At 43.0% G+C, this 19,656-nt stretch overlaps 1 protein-coding gene across 1 annotated transcript in view; it reads right to left on the reverse strand.

The window, feature by feature from the left end:
* Positions 1-19,656, reverse strand: part of LOC138525775 (cell surface glycoprotein CD200 receptor 1-A-like) — a 273,977-nt gene that overhangs the window by 26,218 nt on the left and 228,103 nt on the right. Inside the window, exons 4-5 of the mRNA XM_069635975.1 lie at positions 14,889-15,152; positions 11,250-11,370 (exon numbers count right to left, since the gene is read on the reverse strand). Coding sequence (XP_069492076.1) covers positions 11,250-11,370; positions 14,889-15,152 — 385 coding nt within the window. The remainder of the gene's footprint in view (positions 1-11,249; positions 11,371-14,888; positions 15,153-19,656) is intronic.

The following is a 19,656-nucleotide window of genomic DNA, read 5'->3' on the forward strand; positions in this document are numbered from 1 at the left end:
TTCTTCAGTATAGTCCTTCATTGTAGTCCTTCTCTTTCATTGCATTCCTTCTTCAGTATAGTCCTTCATTGTAGTCCTTCTCTTTCATTGCATTCCTTCTTCAGTATAGTCCTTCATTGTAGTCCTTCTCTTTCATTGCATTCCTTCTTCAGTATAGTCCTTCATTGTAGTCCTTCTCTTTCATTGCATTCCTTCTTCAGTATAGTCCTTCATTGTAGTCCTTCTCTTTCATTGCATTCCTTCTTCAGTATAGTCCTTCATTGTAGTCCTTCTCTTTCATTGCATTCCTTCTTCAGTATAGTCCTTCATTGTAGTCCTTCTCTTTCATTGCATTCCTTCTCCTTTGCCACAGTCCCACTCATTTGTCACAGTCTTCCTTCCAGACAGTCCGTCTTCATCATAGTCCGTCACCTTCGTGTCATGGGCTTCACAAGCGGAAGCACAAAGACACAAAAACAAGGATGTGATTCTAAACACAGTAATTTGTATGCACACAACAAAAATGGCAGGATCATTCTCCAATAATAATCGTTATTTTATTTTGTTACTTTTATTTTGAAAAATTCATCCACTCAAGTAGTAAGGTCGTCTCCAATGCCTTTTGGCTAAGATTGATGATTGGGAGACAGCTCCTGTTATCAATAGCTTTATTTGCTTTAGTATTTTGTCTCCTGGATGGAACTGCACAAAACTGGAGTGTACATGAGCTTCTATGATAATTCAATCAAATTGTTAAGTGGCTATAACGTGGAGAGGCCTTTGATATTTAGGCATGATGACTGTCTGGGCATCCCGATTTATATTTCTGAAAACCATTGGAGATTGCCACATTTTTCTATGACTGTTCTAATTACAGATGTTAAGCCTGCAATGTGTTCCCTCGGGCCAGAGTTTATGTAATAATTTCTTGATGGCGATGACCTATTGAAGGAATAAATTGTGTAACACAGTCAGCAATTATTTCATTTAAAAAATAATAATGATTAATTGTGATAAAAAAGCTCTCTTAAAAAGCTTGTGGATAGCGTTGATCCTGGATTACTCTAATGTCAATAGAGCACCTTTTTCTCTGCATTGGAGTGGTGGGTTTTCTGGGTTCCGAAATCCTCTCCCACAATTTAGCCTTGGAGGAGCCTGAAGTTCTCTCCCAGAAGATTGAGCCACAGGTGTGTATTTCATAGCACTAGTTTGCTCTCCCAGGGTTTCGGGATGGATTTGAGGAGTCTGTTGTAGCTTGACCACTTCCCTGCCTTAGGCTCCTGACCGCAGGGACCCCCCACTTCTGACTACCACTGTAACAGACTCCCTGATCCTCAGTGAGTTTCACCATCTCCTACATCTTCACTCTGCGAACTCTGTCATGGACCGATATGATCAGCCAGAACCTCCAGGGTCTGTCTGGATAACAGTGGTGCCTGCTGTCTAGCCACCTCACCTCTTCAGACCCTGCAACGTTGTCTCCCCATCTAGATTGTCTCCCTCCTCCTTTCTGGTTAATGATGGTGTAGTGTGTGTGCGAAATGAGCCAGAAAACATGGCGCCGATGCGCGGCCCTCTCGGACATTCACTTCCATTCACCGCAATGAAATAGCAATTAAAGCCTACGTTTTTGTGAGCTTAGCAAGTAAACATGTATTTCTGCAGCAAAGACAAGGTCACATATTTATGTCAGATGAGCAAGCCGGGGAGAATAGTTGTTGTATTGTCCACCGAAGGACAAGCCAGAAAGGGAGTCTGTGTTCTCTGCAGGTGCAGTGATAAATGTTGCGAAGTGACTTGCAGGCTTAACTTAGGTTATATATTAAGTGTATTCAAGACACTTCAGTTACAGTTACATGGAAGTAAATACAGGAGTATGGAGTATTATCAGCACTGGCCCCATCTCCCCAGGCAGGGGAGCTCTAACTGCCTGCCTCAGTACGGAACCCTCAGATCAGCATTCCATCATTCATCCAACAACATTCCATATGACATCACACACTCACATATGGCAGATCAACACAGACAGTCACTATATAACACATCTCCCTCCTTTTCCAAAGCCACACACACACAGGAAGTCACAACGTAACACATCTCCTTCCTTTTACCAGACCACACATGTACAAATCAGACACAACAAGATATTTCTCTAAACCTGTCTCAAACACGCATCTAATGCCAAACCGAAACAGACACATTCACAGCGACACAACACCACTCACCCATTCAAACATCAAATATACTCAGCCTGTTGGGTGTAACCTAATTAGCCAATACATTCTAATACTGCAGAAGAAGCTGAGACACTGGCCAGGCATCCCAAACCCACCTGCGTACCCGGTGAATGACCACAGTAAACCCAATGCAGAATTGATAGAAACTGACATGCCACACCCCACTAATTTGGATGAAACACAGGCTTTGACACAACTACACATAAGAAAATATCACTACAGAGGGGCTACCTCCTTTAAACAATTGCGGGAACAATATGACATGGTACTCATCCACTGAGGTACCTGTCCTACTCTACACGGGCTGAGGCGCTACATCACGCACATCACTATGTTCCACAAACCTGAGGCACTATCTCCCTCATATACCCTTGTGTCCATTCACATCAGAGGCGCTTTTCTTGCTAACACTAATAGAGACACCTACCGGAGGCGCTACCTCCCTAATATGCACTTACGTCCATGCACATCAGAGGCGCTACCTCTCTCTAATACTATACTTCGCATAAACCTGGAGGCGCTACCTCCCTAACATACCCTAGTGACACTCACCTCAAAGGCGCTACCTCTCAAAGAAAACCTATTGTCACTCTAGCTGGAGGCACTACCTCCCTAAAATACCCATTGAGCCACACTCATCAGAGGCGCTACCCCCATCAAACGTGACCCACATATCAGAGGCGCTACCTCTAAATACTACCACAGTGTCATTCATCTCAGAGGCGCTACCCCTTACTAAAACTGATGGAGACACATACACATCAGAGTCGCTACCTCTCATTCCTTACAAAAATGCCATTCGCATCAGCAGCGCTACTTCATCAGTTACTGCCTGATCCATACCACCTACATGCCCATTATTTTGCATCTATTTTACTTTCAACTTTAACTGAATCAGGCTAAAACATTTTACAATTCACCATGTTGTAACTGCGGTGTTATTAAGTTAACCAACATTTTTGTCCTAGAAGTCCATGGTCATCTCTTGACCTTAAGATAAATACTATGCTCCTAAAAGTCCATGGTCAAGTTTTGACCCTATATGCAATGGCAACTGAACTCCTGAAAATCCTCAAAAAGATTATACTAGCTCACTCTTCCACATGCAACTCCATTAGATACATGCACCATAACATTACTAAAAGTCCATTAATTGCTCTGAGCTTCTTCCTTAATCAATGACTACTCCCGAAAACATGTTGCACTTTAACATACCCATCACATTACTCAAAGTCCATAAATTACTCGTAGATCAGTTCCCATGACAACTTCTCATTGCACACTAGAAATTAAATGCCATAAAATAAACAGTACCTCATGTTCCAGTTCCAGTGAAGAAAAAAACAATTCCACACACAAATCCATTGCTGCTGTTTGGAACATTGCTTCTGTTCAGGAACATTAATTCTTCCTGCGCACACAGCACAAAACACTTTCTTTCCACAAACCTGTGATACGATCACACGGATTGCCACCAGCTGTCTCCTTACTCCTTGACAGCCGTTGATTCTGCAGGCATTGTTTCTCCAATGAAACAATTTATTTCCTTTTTTAAAAAATGACTGCATCCACACACGGTTTAATTGATTTCATTTCCACATGACAATGCATTTCGGCAACTTTGAACACACGACAACTCTTCATAGAAGCCGTTGGCCACGTACGCATGGCTTTTCCTTTACTGTAACCTTCACTCAGAGGCAGGTGCTTCACTTCTTACACGCAACTCCGGTGCAGACAAACCTGCTTACCAGAATATCTTGGCTGTTTTAATTTATTCACCCCCACGTTCCAAGGGGTAGAGTCACAGTTCTGCCTATATCAGCACTTTGATGCTACGTACCAAGGGCCATTCCTCGAATGCTTTTCCTATTCTCTTGATAATACAGTCATAATACGATTTGAAACCGTAGAAAGAACCCTTTCGCATCAGTATTCAGAGCTTGCTGGGAACACTTGTTCACAAGCGTTCGAACTTCGCCAACACCCCAGTACATTCTAATGCGTCATCATTCAGAAGGTGAGTCTCAAGCAGTACTCATCTCTGGAGCTGTGACATTTTTAACGGTCGCAACGACGCTCACCTCTGAATACAATCACGGATCCGGAATCACTTGCAGCACGCATATGCACATTATAGGTGTTGGCCGTAATAAACAAAAGTCACGGCACGAATGTTCCCTTTTGATTTAAAATGCTAGTTCAGTGTCATATGCACAATCAACGTACTGAATAATCAGAGCTTCCCCAGATACCATATGTGCACATCACAACGCGCTATCTCTGCTTCTGTGTCCTCATTTAATATGATCTCTTCATGTATTACAGCCACTCGAACTCTTCATGTATTACAGGCATTCTTGAATTAATCTTCCTCATCTCTGGGGTCGGCAAACTTTCACATGCATTTGTCACAGTCATAACACAGTACAGTACCTTTTATTTGTAAAGAAAGCAGGCATTTCTCTCCACTCCTCTGGCTGCCTGCAAAGGTGAGTGTATCCTCCCATCCCCACCAGGACTTAGGCCACGTCGCTGCACAAACAAGCTTTGTTTTCCTGGGCACTTTCCACCTGGGGATACTTCATCTTCATACTGTTTCATGTATAAACCTCGTGGGGCCTCCCACTTCTGCTGATCCCTGATGAAGTGGGGCTTCCTTACTCTTCCCCTCCTTAACCCTGGGTGATGGGTCTCTTACTTGTGTTGTGGGGGCAGTGCTGATCTCTGCTGTTTCCTCCTGTCTACTGCACCCCCCGCAGCAGGCTCCTTCTTCTTCAGCTCCTTCTTTTGTGCGCAGATTCTTGTAGGAAGACCAACTCGTCGCCAATGTTGCGAAGTGACTTGCAGGCTTAACTTAGGTTATATATTAGGTTTATTCAAGACACTTCAGTTACAGTTACATGGAAGTAAATACAGGAGTATGGAGTATTATCAGCACTGGCCCCATCTTCCCAGGCAGGGGAGCTCTAACTGCCTGCCTCAGTACGGAACCCTCAGATCAGCATTCCATCATTCATCCAACAACATTCCATATGACATCACACACTCACATATGGAAGATCAACACAGACAGTCACTATATAACAATAAAGGGCAATAAGAACGAAAGAAAGGAGAGAAGCTGGGGTTTTTCCACTTCTAGCTGGAATATTCCACTCTTTTTGCGCCTCATGCTTATTGTCTGCTCTTCCATCGAATGCAGCCCCATAAAGAGGAGAGCTTTACTCTTGGGAAAGCAGTTAGAATTTGGACCCCGGGTGATGCAATCTCGCTGAGAGGGAGGACACGCCGCTCCAGATCCCGTTAGGACGATCAATCTCTTTGCCTACCTGCTGTGGGACTAAGCAGTGTCATAGTGGCCGAGATGAAGGTGTCTTCTGCAACTATCCGTACGGTTATGAGTTTCTTCTTTGCCTATGTATAACTGGTTATGTGTTTATATTTTCCTTTCGTTTGTTAAGTATGAATAAAGGGCCTATAACTCGCCATCTATACTATAACTATAGCCAACATTTCATGTGTAATTCTTTGCCTATCTGAGTCCAATAACAAATTTTGCAAGGGTCCGGAGAGCGTAAGTACGAGATCTCCCCACGTGGCCAAGAAAAAGCAAAACAGATGGCTATCTCCTCCTCCAACCTCCTCGATGACCCCTCTCCAGATATGCCTCCCCCTTCCCCAACATCCTGAATAACTCTCTCTCCAGACAGTACTCTGTCTCTTGCCAACCTCCTCGGTACTCTCCCTCCAACTGCCACGATTTTCCTCATACCTTGAATGCCAGAGCCTAACCTCCCACCCAAACGATGTCTAAATGCCAACATGGGGCTTTGGCAGGTTTTGCAATGGAGAATAAAGCTGTACCAGGTGCAAGGCTCTGGAGAGAGTTGGATCTCTGTGCTATTTTACTTGAAACCACTACCTATGTGCACTTAACAGGCTTATTGTTGTGGGTCTTCTTCAAGAGTATAAAGAGGAACCACAATATTATCATCCCTGTGTGCATGATAAACTAGATGTCATCAACATCTTATCTGCACAGATGTATCACTAAAATAACCAGCACTTACAGTTGCAATATGGGGCCTTTTGTTCTAATGCATAGAAACACAAATTAAGACTGCTTGCATTGTGTTTTCATACCATGATATGTATATTTAGTCTCTTGTAGGAATCATTTATGAGCATTAAAAATAGTAAAGGCAAACCAGATGCATTTCCCAATAAAAGCAATAGTGTAGTTGAATAGAGTACTAGCATCCTGCCCTTCTCCTACTCACTTCCAAAATGTTAAAGCAACCTAAAACCAATTAGCAATGTGTGCAGCACTGTGGCACAGCACACCTTGAAATGATACTCCCTGCAGTGGTCCCAGGATTGGTAAACTAGGGGAAAGGTGAAGTTATACATTCCAAATCCTGTCAAACCCAACAAAGTGAACACTGTCAAAAACCTATGGCTTCCAAGGCCAGTCACCTAAAGCAACCAAAAAGCCATCTAATGTCATGTGTTAATAAATCACAGGTAAAGCATCTGAAATTCCCCTGCAAGTATTTGTCTCTTCTGTCCTGTGTGCTTTAATTGATCCACTTATCCTAACCAAAGAAACGTGTGACGCAGCACAGGCGGGCATGATGTGCTGTGCCGAAACTCAGTATCAGTGTGTCACCAGCACACGGATAGATGAAAGGTTACCTGACAAAAAATACTTACTGGGGTCTCATAATGGTGAAACCAAAGAAAGTAAAAATGTGAAGAGAAGTGGGTAAAAATGGCGTATTTCAGGTGCCAAAATATTAAAGCAATCAAAGGATTGGAATTTGGAAAAAAGGCAATGTTGCAAAGGCCCATCAGCAGATTTAGGGCCTAATTCATGGAAGCGTTTTATAATGGCAAAACCCCATTGGAAAACATGCTGTGAATAAGCGCCTTACTGTGTCATGTTGATGACACTTGAAAATTGTGTCTTCTCACCAAAGCAGTCCAGCTTTGTGGTTTAATCCTGCCTTCAAATTATTGGAGCAAGCATTAAAATTAGAATTTGGAAACATTGGCAAAGTGACAGTTTTAGGCCCATTGAAGCTATGAACTGTCGTGGCTCAACATTAAATTATATGCTTAATTTCTCTTACTCCCAACCCTGCCCCATCTGGGCTATCCGGAGAATAGCCACCAGCTACCTCTGTGTTGGTGAAATATTTCACCACCCACGGATTGTAACTGAATAGATCAAAGACATAAATGTTGGTCTTTGGCAAAAGAAGAGTGGACTCTAAATGGTCTCTTGGAGGAGAAGCGATTGAGGTTGTAAAATCTTATTGTACCTTGGCATATTGTTCACAAAGAATGGGCAATGGGCAAGACATGTTGAAGCCATTGCAGAGAAGACCGCAGCTAGGTTGGACGGCCTTCTCAGATTTTATCACATATATGGCAGACACATGCTTGACAAGTGCCTTGGTGTATATAAGGCCATGGTCCGCTCCTTGATGGCCAATGGGAGTGATATCTGGGGTTTTACTAATGATAATGTATTGGAGAAACTCCAAAATAGAACAATGAAAAAATTAGTCAGCCTCCCCTAAGACACACCAAATAGTGCCTAGCGGATCAAATTGGAGGTTGAGGCCCAGATAAGGTTTGGCTCCTAATTTATAAAGGTTCGGGCGGGCCAATTACTAAACGCAAATTTAAAGAGGGCAGTTGGGGAAATTGAGACATCCCTGGCACTTTCTAAATTTCACTGGTACAATGAAGGCACTAAGTTAATGACAAGATGGCATATTCCTATTAAAGAATGCCCGTCTCATTACATGTTAACCAACATTGCAGATATGTTAAAAAAGGAAGCAAGAAAGTGGTACTCGGAGAGGAATAGTAGAATGGCATGCCCACTACCCTCACTTGCTTTCTTTACGGCCTCAAGAGACACTTTCTTTTCACGGAGGTTGGGGAATCTGCTTAATCAGAACAGGGCCATGTAGAAGGCTTAGCATAATGATGAGGCTGAATTTGTAACCCCCGAAGGACAGGAAGAGGTGGGACCCAAGTGAAAGGACGAGGAACTGTTTTTGTGTCATCAGAACCGAGTTGAGGACTTGGGCCATTTCCTACTGCTATGCCTATGCTATTTAGATATTCACAAACAGTTTGTAAATCATTATTTTAAAGCCCTGGACATTAGATGTTACTGTGAAGCACTTCGTTTGATTATGGAAAATAATGACAAGGTATTTTTGTACAATTTATATAACTATGTTTTTAATGCTCTAAATAGGAGAGCACTCATTTTAAACAGTGTAAATTATGAAAAATTCCATTTTAAGATGTTTGTAATTTGTTTTATGTTTCTGTTTAATGGAGAAATCCGAATTAAATACAGATTTGACTACCTCTGTGTTCTTCCGTGGTCTGTGTGTTTCTGGTGACCGTGCAGCTCACTATATAGTGTGAAAGGCCAACTATCAGCAGTCAGCAGTGAGACAGTGGTCCTCATTCCAAGTATGGCAGTCCAGAAATACCGGCACCCTTTCCGCACTGCCATACTACAACGATGTCGGTAGGTGCCACGGATCCCCCGGCAGGCCTGACCTGCTGGGTCTTCAGGCCCCTACTGCATGGTTTTCACAGAAGCACCAACACAAATGCATGCCTACAAATGGATACTTTCAGGAAAAATTACTAAATCCAAAACGATTTAGTTTGTCAATGCTTGTTACTTATTTGAAAGAAGTAAACATGTATTCAACAGCTGGCTGTGAACTCCTTACAGCAAGCCCTTTCTAGACTACCCTTTGACTTTCAAGTGCACCTCTCCAGCAATATAAATCTTTTCTCACAGGCAAGTTAGCTATATTATTAGCCCTCTCACATATACCTGTCAATCTGCTTGACAAGTGCTGAATTTGGGGAAGACAAAATAAGCACCTGACATTAAGAGGCAATCCAGAGGTTGTCTGGTGAACTATTAGGCAACATGTTCTCATTGTACAATGTTCATACTTGTAGTAAGCTAGAAACACATATGTTCTGGAACTTCAATATTCAAACCAAGGAAGTCCTGATCCAATTTGTAGTGACTTGTGGTAAAACTATGAAAGCAGTTACGAACCATGAGATCAGACATAGGTGGGCAGGCACAGTGAATACATTTCTCAAAATCTCCAGTAAACTGACTGCTGCGAAACAGAGTTATCATGTGGAAAGTCTTATTTTTGACAGGCTTTTTAACAACTATTTTTAATAAGTTGCCCCCTTCATCTTGTTCATCATTTTAAATAAAATAAGTTGCAGGATTTGTCTATAGCATTGTTTTGAGCAACAGTATTGTTTCTCCTTTTGTAAACCTGTTTTGTGTCACCTTTTTCGTGTTATTTAGTGAACACAGTTTTGCTATTCGTATATCACATTTTGCCTGAATCTTAATATCTTTATTTGTTGTACATTATGACCTGGCATTATGTGTTTCCCACATACACTCATCACCCCTGGCATTGTCAACCATAAGGCTAGAGGTAGTAGTAATGAAGTGATGTAGGTATGTCTAAAAAGGACTCCATGTTTGAATGCCTTATAGTAGGGGTAAAGAATGTCAGGCGAGAATGAGATGGGGAAGAGAAGAAGGGGTAAGGCATTGGAAGCAGGGAGGGAGATTACCTTGGCCTTGGGAGAGATAAGCATAACACACAGAAGGCCCAACATGTGGTGGCCAGCAGTGAGAGAGGATATAATGCATGCATAGCGGGACAGAAACAAAGTAGGGAAGAAAACGATTTGCATGTCAACTGCAAAGACGTGATCGTAGGAATCAAAGGAGGAGATTAGTTGACAAAGGGACGATGTGTATAGGGTGAAGAGTAAGGCGACAAGGATGGAGCATTGAGGAACACCGACTGGTAGGAAGGGTGGTTCCGTATTGTCCATGTTCCAGGTGATAGAGAAGGAAAGATCAGAAAGTTGCAAAAGCAGGTCAGTCCATAGCAGTGGTCTGAATGTTAAGGTCAAAGAGGATCTGGAGGAGAATGGGCTGGTCTACTATATTGGAGCCAGTGAAGTGGTTGTGCATAGTCCAGAGGTCACAAGTAGACTAGAGCGCACAGGGCATCCGTCATCTCTGCAATTACATAGCCATCATCCAGACCTGGATGTCAAGTGCCTACCTCAAACATAACCTTCTGAGACCAAATTTGTACTCATTGGTTCAAAAGTACTCAAATTGACTCTCAATGTTCCATTCATTCAAACAAAATACATAATCAAGATGGCCGCTGTGGAGATGAAAGGTGGGGCTCCAGGCAGAGCCCCTCTTCCATTTCCATGGCGACTGACAGGGACAGAGCGGAGCGGCAGCAGCGGTGGGGGTGCTGCCGCTGAACCTATCAAGTAAGTGGGGCTTGGGGGTGGGAAGAGAGTGCAGAATCGAGAGGAAGACAGAGGAGGGTGGGGGGAAGATGGTGGGGTCGGGGAAGCAGCCATCAGGCTGCTCAGAACGCTGGATTAGATAGTGGGATTGAGCCCGCGATCCAAGCAACCTGATTGGTTGGCTCCCTCACCCCGGGTGCTAATGGCCCATTGTGAACAGAAGGACTGAAATTAATATTGACCAGAGTACAAGGGTATTAACAAATATTGTTTAGGAACACTTCAAGAAGTCCTGGATAAACCTCTAAAATAATTTGACCCACAAATAATACCAGTTCACGGATATAACATATGGGTCAACTCACAACATGCTTTGGTCTCTCGGTCTCCCGAATCTCCCCGCAAATATGCGGTGGAATCAGTAACCCCATCAAGCGCACGGCCCCTCCCACACTGAACATGCTCCAAATAGTGTTTTTAATATTTCTTTTAAGGACCAAACGTGTATTTTCTAACAAAACACGTCACATTCCCTGGTGAGGGTGTAAGTTAGACCCAACAGGACTTCTGTAAAGAGCATACTTCAGTCTGACGTGTCTCTCATTTGGCTTGTCTATCTGTCCCCCACTCCCACTCCCACACACATACATTTGATTTCAAGTGCAGTACCTGAGTTCTGACGACTTCCAGTAGAAAATTAATCCCAAAACGCAGGCCAGGATAACAAGGCAGAAAACAATTGGAAGCCCAATAGAGAGTGCGGCTTGAAAGCTACTGGAATTCAATTGCTCTGCGGACATAAGCATAAAAGACAATTATACATCAGCCAAACGCATCGCAAGAATGATTTCATATTGGATTTATAATTTGCAATAAAGTGATGTAAATAATGTTCAAATAAAAAAATCAAATACACACTATCAATCTCTAGTGGTACAACATTTCAAAACCTATTTTCACTACTCTATAAACATTCCTCTATACAATCACGTGATCATATCCCGTATAGAGGCTAAAACTGCTTCAGTCAAAGAGATGTTTATTATTTGTTACTGGCAGGTGCATTGCCTCCCCTTCAGGACTTTTTCTACAACGTTCATGGATCCCGTACAGCAAACCTTTTATTTTAGGAATAATGTTTATACACTCAAATTAAACAAAAACGGCCCGGTATGTGTGCAGGGGGTGTGCATAGTAAACATGTGGCCAGAAAGAACTGGAGCACTGTACACAAAGCGGGACAATACAGAGAGGGAATGACAGAGAGATCGGAAGATGGCAGTGGAGAGGAGGGTTGAAGTGCCATCAGGGGGTACCTTGTCATTTTATCGCAAACATTACAGCGTGGTACATAGCAGAGCGGACAACAACACTGAAAAACACTGAAAAGATTAAATAAATATATAAAGGGTAGTCGGGTAAGGGGTTAAAATGGGTCAGGATGGCGTTAGGGTGGCGTTGTAAGGTTGGAAATTTGGTGGCCTTGAGGGGTGGACACCCAAATTTAAATTTGGAGGGAGGGAGGATAGCTCAGTGGCAACGTGCACGCCTTTGAAGCAAGACGACACGAAGCAACACAAGTTTGATCCCTGGGTCTGCGCTTAGAAACCTCTGGGTGTTTAAGCGCATTATAAATACGCAACTAAGACAAAATACAATCAATTACGTAACTAATAAACAAAAACATTTCCTGTAACAGCGCCTCGATGCCTGCAGGCTGTGTGAGCGCTTTAAAAATGTAAATAAATAAATTAAAAAAAATAATACATCTGTGTTTTTCTGTGTTTTGACCACTCTGTAATGTCTGTCGGTAAAATCACATATAACCCTGTAAAGGGGGTCAGAGGGCCACAAGTTATTTAAAGACACAGTCTTAACTTCCTTCCAAACCTGTAGGAAGATGGGGGTCTGTTGCTCACTGGACTAATGCCTCCACTACAGGGGCCTGTGTTTGACCTCATGGTCACAGGTTCAGGTCCACTCAGCCCTTCATCCTTCCAAGGTTGATAAAATGAGTGCCATTAAAAATCCGTTATCTGTCAATAGCGCCAAGATGCCCCTCTGGGGGAATGTATACTCTACAAATACACGTTATGTTACTGTGATGTGCTTCGGTATGCTATTCCAAACTCCACTCCTGCGGTAGGAGAAACCTGTTTCCTTCTTGCATTTTAATCTGGCCATGTTGTGACGTCTGATGATTTCAATGTTTTAAGGGATGGGAGAGTTTTTCAGCCAGGTGTAATGGAACTTTGTCGTACCCCTGTACATTACTTATCCATGACATTTCTAATATCCAACACACGACGCAACCTTTCCACTGATACGGGACCTTTTGCTTCTTTCTTCAAAATCCGTGTTCCTCTTTTTGCTACCTAGATAATTAGGATGTCTATCTCTAATTCTTTGCAGATCCATTGCTTTGTTAGCGTTTTTGTTCTGTTCTGCTGGTCTATCAGTTACCTTCTGCTAATCTTAATATTTCAAATGCCTTTCAATTGGCCAGAAAGTGCCTCTTCCTCTGGGTTGTTGATCCAAAACACATTTTTTATAAGGTTTACGGAGCAATGAACAAAGAAGCAGATAGTCATATCCAGAATATCAATGTAAGAACTCCTTCACACATACAAACCCAGCAAGAACTCATACACCCCTGAAGAATGTCCAAGCAATAGTTGCATTTAGAACAGAAACCTGTAGGATCAGAAGCGACGCAGGCATGTGTGTCTGGGTACACATGACAAATAGACACAATAGGGTTAGAAGTGCAACTGAACATTGAAAGGGGGCTGGATCCCTGTAACTTTACCCCCGATGGACCTTCTTTTCCCCTTTTCAGTTTGCACTCTTTGGTTGCACTGTGCTTGCTCGTCATCAGCCTGGTTGCGCACATGCTGAACAACAAATTGACAATACATATGATTTGATAATACAAGAGAGAGGCACAGGAAATAGGAGTCCCTTGTTTGCATGAACATGAGGGAATGCTCTTTCCAGAATCTGTGCCCACCACATTCTGTATTATAGTCAATGTGAGCCCCTTGCAGTGTATAGGGCACAATGTGCCATTTGTTCAGAACGAGCACATTTTTCTAATAGGATTCCAGGAGCCCACATCAAGTATTGACTCTAGTTCCTGGGAGCTTAGTCTGGAACTTCTGGGACCCTCTTATGGAATATTGGTTTTAGTTCTGGGGGCTCATCTTAGACATCACTAATATCTGATGCATAAACACTTGTGTTAGCAAACGATATCACCCTCATAACAAATGCACAACCCTTCTCTGTGAACAAACTAATATTCCTCACATTAAGCACACGGCTTCTCTACACCAAATGCAGAGACCACTCAGAGAAAATGCACTTTCTTTCTTGACCACAGAAATGTTGCTTACAAACGTATGTACCCATGTTTCCACGTGCAATCTTCAAATAATATATACAAAATACATCCTTATGTTCACCACAGCACAGCTTGGCACTGTACAAAGATAGGGATATTGGCATTGGCAATCTTTAATTACTGGCAGCAATATTGAAAGATACAACCAACAGGAATTCACGTTGCACCAAAAAGGCTAATCGGTCTCCAGCTTTAAACTTGATTTGAAACAAAAATCTATTATACCCATTTCGTCAGAGGTATTTGTGTACCTTTTGAAGAGTGTTTCCATTAGACATGGCACTCATTGGGGTGGACAGACCACCCCCCCCACACACACAAATAAGGCATTTCATGGCTTTTTTCACATCCTCACTATTCTACAGGTCTTTCCCGCGCAATGTGGGAATCCTCTGCGGAACGCCACAATCAATGTTTCCCTGTGGTGTTTTCGGCACTGTGCAGGTTATCCTCATGTCTCTTCGCTGGAGGAGCATTCAGGTGACGGGGAAGGAGCCTGGTCCCTACAGACATTATTTGCACTCCTTAAAACGCAGGTAGCGTCCTTAGGATCCAATAAGTCTCAGGTCGGCATAGTTCCACCCACAGGAGCTTCCTCTGGATTTTCTGGATGAAGCGGACATGAGGATGGACATCTGGCATCCGTGTCTATTACCACTTCAGGCGGGAATCAAAAGAATCTGGTGAAAAGAGCCTGGACGAAAGAGGCTGATTTGTAAAGGCTCTTTCTGCCAGATTCTCTAGCTCGCTAAGAATCAACCATGTGTATTTACTTTCTCTGAGCTGTGTGAAGGGATCCTATGCCTCTGATAGTTATATACCCTCAACAAAACCTTTTAAAAACACGCACACGTGTCTAACATTTGTTTAGTTATCATCTCAGTAAAAGAAGATGGTTTTGTTACCTGGATCCTCAGATAAAATCATGGACCGGTGTTGTGGATGTGAAAATGTCGGATGTGCTACCATGCACGTAACATTTGTCTCATTTTTACTAGTTCTCTTGTATCGGCTGATAACCGTCACTGTCTTGTCTAGGTGAGCTTGGTGTTCATTCCGACAGGCTTCACATGGCGGCTCCCAGGAGATGTCTGCGGCTGGTTTTCCTCTGGAGGCCTTGCACACGGCAGCTGATGACCCATCACTTGTCAGGGTAACTTCAGGGGGAACTGCAATGGAAAGAGAAGACAGACACATTGAAGAACATATAAAGCAGGAGAAGACTTAGTAATGGGTGATTGTTCTTCTTTTATTAAGCGATGGGGATCAGTGATTGGCTCGGATCCATTCTGGAAGAATTACTTATTTGAACAAGAACCCAAGTCAGTCCTCCACTGACGTGTGCAAAGGAACACACCACTGTATCAATGGATTGCACGCATGCTTGCTTATCTTCTTTCACACATGTGTGCTGTGCATCTGAATTCTGAAAGAAGACATAACAAACCCACAGTTAACAGTGTATACACGATTCTGGGATAATTAATTGTAAAACGCTGGAAGTAGGGGTGCTGGGGGTGCTGCAGCACCTCCTGACCTCCTGGTCCTGTTCAGTAGCATAATAACAACGTCTGCTGCCTTGTAAGTGTTATTTCATCCTTGCAATGTGCAATTTTATCAGTAAGTCTAGGAAGTGCATTCTTCATACAAATTACTGTTATTTCTTGTCTAGTAGATGCATGTATTATTTTCTGAATGGAAAGTTAGGGCAGTTCTAGAGCCTTGTGAGAGTGGAGTATGAAGATGTGCTGCTTTTCGAGTTTTGGAGAACAGCATGTTTGAAACATGCCTACAAAATAACTTTGTGTAATGCACATTTCTGAGCAGAACTGACATGCTTTCTACTGGGACAATAACTGCACTTTTCAGAAATGCTCCTGCACATTTATTAGCAACGTACCAGTACCTCCATGTGCCATCAGAGATCTAACATGATCCATGGGCACTGTCTAAGATCCCTTCTTTCCTTCCTGGGCAAGCATGATGCTCACTGGTGGGCAGTGTAAACAGATGGCATTGCTGTGGGTGATTTTAGGGCTGAGTGACCCCAATATGGCACCTTTCCTAAACATGTAGGCGCCAATTCCAGACAAATTATTGCACTTCCCCTTCCCTGACAGCTATTCAGGGCCACTGATTTGGTTGTTTCCATTTAGCGAAGGAGGTTGGCTACAAGAATAAAGCATTGGTCCCTGATATAAAGGAAGCCAGCATTTTGAAAGTCTGAATCTTGCGGCAGGGACAACCTAGCCTTTCAGATTTCAGGGATCAATAAAGTACCATCCAAAATGGAGTAAAATTACACCTGTTATTATGACAGACGCTGGATGAGTTTGGCATGACACGCTATGGAAGACCACAATATAATTATACAAAATATAGGTCTTTGTTAGTCCTTATGATATGATATGGCATTTATAGCGCGCCTATACACAAGTGTTTAAAGGCGCGACGAGGCAAGGGAGGGGAACAGAGCGAAGACAGACGACGATCCTACTAGGGCAGGTATCATTCAGATCGCGCAAGTGTAAGGGAAGGGGAAAAAGGAAAGTGCGTGGGGAGGGGAAGTGCAGTGCATGGGATAATAAAATAACAAGATAAAAGAACGGCCAGCTGGTGGCAAGTGCAGGGTGAGTGCAGCATAAGTGCTGGTGGGGCGACTGCAGGGGTACAGAAAACAGTCCCCAGGTGCAGGAGTTGCCAGGGAGGCGGTGCAGGCGTGAAACTGGCAGGGCTTGGGCCTGAGATCAGATGAGTGGGCAGGTAACCAGTGCATTCTCAGTATCAGCCAGGTTTCCAGCAGGGGAGAGGGGGAGAGAAAGCAGAAGCAAAGAGGAAGGTTTTAAGGTGCTTCCGGAACCAGAGATGGTTCTCCTCAAGTTTCAGGGAGGCAGGGAGACTGTTCCAGAGGGAGGACCCAGCCGAAGAGAGAGATCTACCACCAACTCGTTCCTTGGAGAAGCGACTGACCCTGAGTTTTATAAAAACTGGTAGGCTAGTCTAGAGCCGTTTGCAAGTCAGCTGCACCAAACAAGTGACGGACTTACAAGAGGTTCATACAAAGAAACCAGCCTGCTAACAAATGCAACTCAGCATGTTTGACCACCTGCTAGATAGATTATACTTAACCTTAATATGATAAGATACATCTGGTGAAGTATATTAGTCAGTTAATTTGCCTGCTTAATAGATATGCGTGCAACCTGATGGCCGGGGATTCGGTATCTATCTCAGCTCACCTAGACTTCCACTTCTCAATGGGACTGCAGTTCCTATAATGAGGCAACATGGTGGAAAACTCTCATCAGGACTTCTATACTATTTATTTGGGAATCCAGTTTATAAATGTTTATATAGCACTTAATACCATCTCGCTGTTGCTTCTGAGCACTTTACAATGCCATCTCAGAAAAACTTCGATGCTGTTAATGGGGTAATATGGCAAAAGCCTTGCATTGCTGCACCTTGAATGAGACTGTACATTTACATTTGCAACTGGGCTATCATACTTTTAAGGGAAAGTACTAGCACTGCCCAACAGCAGTTACTTACTTTATTAGGATAGCATATCACTTGCACAGATGGAATTCCTAAATTTGATAGAATCAGCAATTTTTTTAGATGTTACTCGTTTCATCAGTTGTATATGATTAATGATCCCAAAGATGGGGGCACTGCCTGCTAAGGACCTGGGGCCCAAGTTACATTAATGAGGGTCTTTGCACCATCACAATGTGGTAATTACACCTACCGAGGTTATAGCTATTTGCACCCCAGCATGCAGGCACAGTAACTGTTTCACAAGTTAAATAAATTGTCAAAAAAATGTACTCAATCGAAAAGGGGGAAGGACACTGTTTGTAGTCCCTTCTCCCTTTTCATGATAGCCATTGCAAAGGATGTGTCATGAGGCCTGAAGGCAGTAGATGGATGGGGATGTTGAGGGAAGCGGTAAGTGGATAAATGGCAGGGAGCATGAGTAACTGGAGGGCAGTGGCAGAGCCCTGGAGGTAAGGTTTCCCACTGTGCATTGGGCTCGTAGGGCAGGCTGATACCGTAACATTAGGCCCACATTCCAAGCTCCCCGATTGGAAGACAGCCCATCATCATCACCTCCAGGGTGCCATTGGTATTTATTTCTCTGTACTACTATAGATTATTAGGACAGTACAATGACTTCTCAGCAGGGCTTCTTTACTTTCAGCTGTGCAGCACTGACACTCCAACGATCCTGAGATGTACGATGAACACTGGTGTGGTGTGCACAGACACGCACGCACAGACAACACAACACAATGTACAACATCTCCTGCATCAATGCCTCCATTTTATTGCCATTACTTAAGCCATACAGGCATTCTACCTAAGCTGTTCAGGCAAATCAGTCTATCCCTGGCCATCTTCTTGTAGATGGCAGATAACATAATTCCATTGTCTAGCTGTCTTGTAGACTATACTTAATCACCCTCTATGGTTAATAGAGTCAAGTAGGTCACTTATAGTGTAGTTAGTGCGACCGGAGGGCCTACGATGGCTCATAGCCACACAATTCCCAATGCAGATTTTGAGACAGACTTATGTATACACTCAGGAACCAAGAAGACTATCCTAAATCTAATCCTATTAGCTGTTGGCAGGCAGTGCAAAGCCCTTTTCAATTGAGACCCAGACCCCTTTTTTATTAAGAAAACAATTGGAATTTAATGAGATAATAACTGCACCATGTCTCATGCGCATGTCCCTAGTAAATGTGTATATATGTATGTTTAGCTGGTTGTCGGACAAGGGACAAAAACAACAGTTCGGTCAAAGGAATATTGTTGTTAATAAGGGTTTGTCACTGTTGCATTTTCACAATTGTTACTTTTATTCCAATAATCATTCCAATAATCATAGGTTGTACTCAGACGCACACGAGGAAACCCATCAGGGATGAGGTTGCTCCCTACCTAGGAGATCAAATACTAAGTACAGCGGAAACCTGAAAAGGTCTGTCTCCAATTCTTCTATAAGGATTCAAGAGCCAACAAGCATCTTATTTTGAACTGAAGTGAATTATTGATCACAACATGAGGATATTGTCTCCCATATTCACTGAGGGGGGAATCCCCATCATATTTATGGAATGTTGCTCAAGCAATTTAACTTATCCCATCCTTGAGAAAGATCGGTGGACGGTTGAAACACGTGTTGGCACCAGGGCATCTGTATCATTTGAGTACAACCCATGATTATTGGAATAAAGGAACCATTGTGAAAATGCAACAGCGACATACCCTTATTTTCACCAATATTCATTTGACCGAACTGTTGTTTTTGTCCCGTCTCCGACAACCAACTAAAAAGCCATATGTACACATTTATTAGGTGCCTGCGGATGAGACATTGTGCAGTAATGATCTCATATATGCCTGTGGGCAGTGGGGTAGCCTTCATGCACCTACCATAGCAGCAGTCCAAGCATTATCGCTAATCCTGAGCGCAGTCAAACAGAGTTTACCACAATTCTTATCGATCAGAATGTAATGCTAACACATAAGTGGAAGTCATGCACAAATACTCTGTAGTAGTCAAGATGCAAGGTTGATAGTCACTCCTATTACAGTGCTACTATGTTTTAACACCATCAGGATCAAAATTGTTTTTGAACAAGAAGATTGAAAATAACAACTA

This window comes from Ambystoma mexicanum, chromosome 7p (assembly GCF_040938575.1).
Source record: "Ambystoma mexicanum isolate Mex_15411 chromosome 7p, UKY_AmexF1_1, whole genome shotgun sequence".
NCBI classification, from domain to species: domain Eukaryota; kingdom Metazoa; phylum Chordata; class Amphibia; order Caudata; family Ambystomatidae; genus Ambystoma; species Ambystoma mexicanum.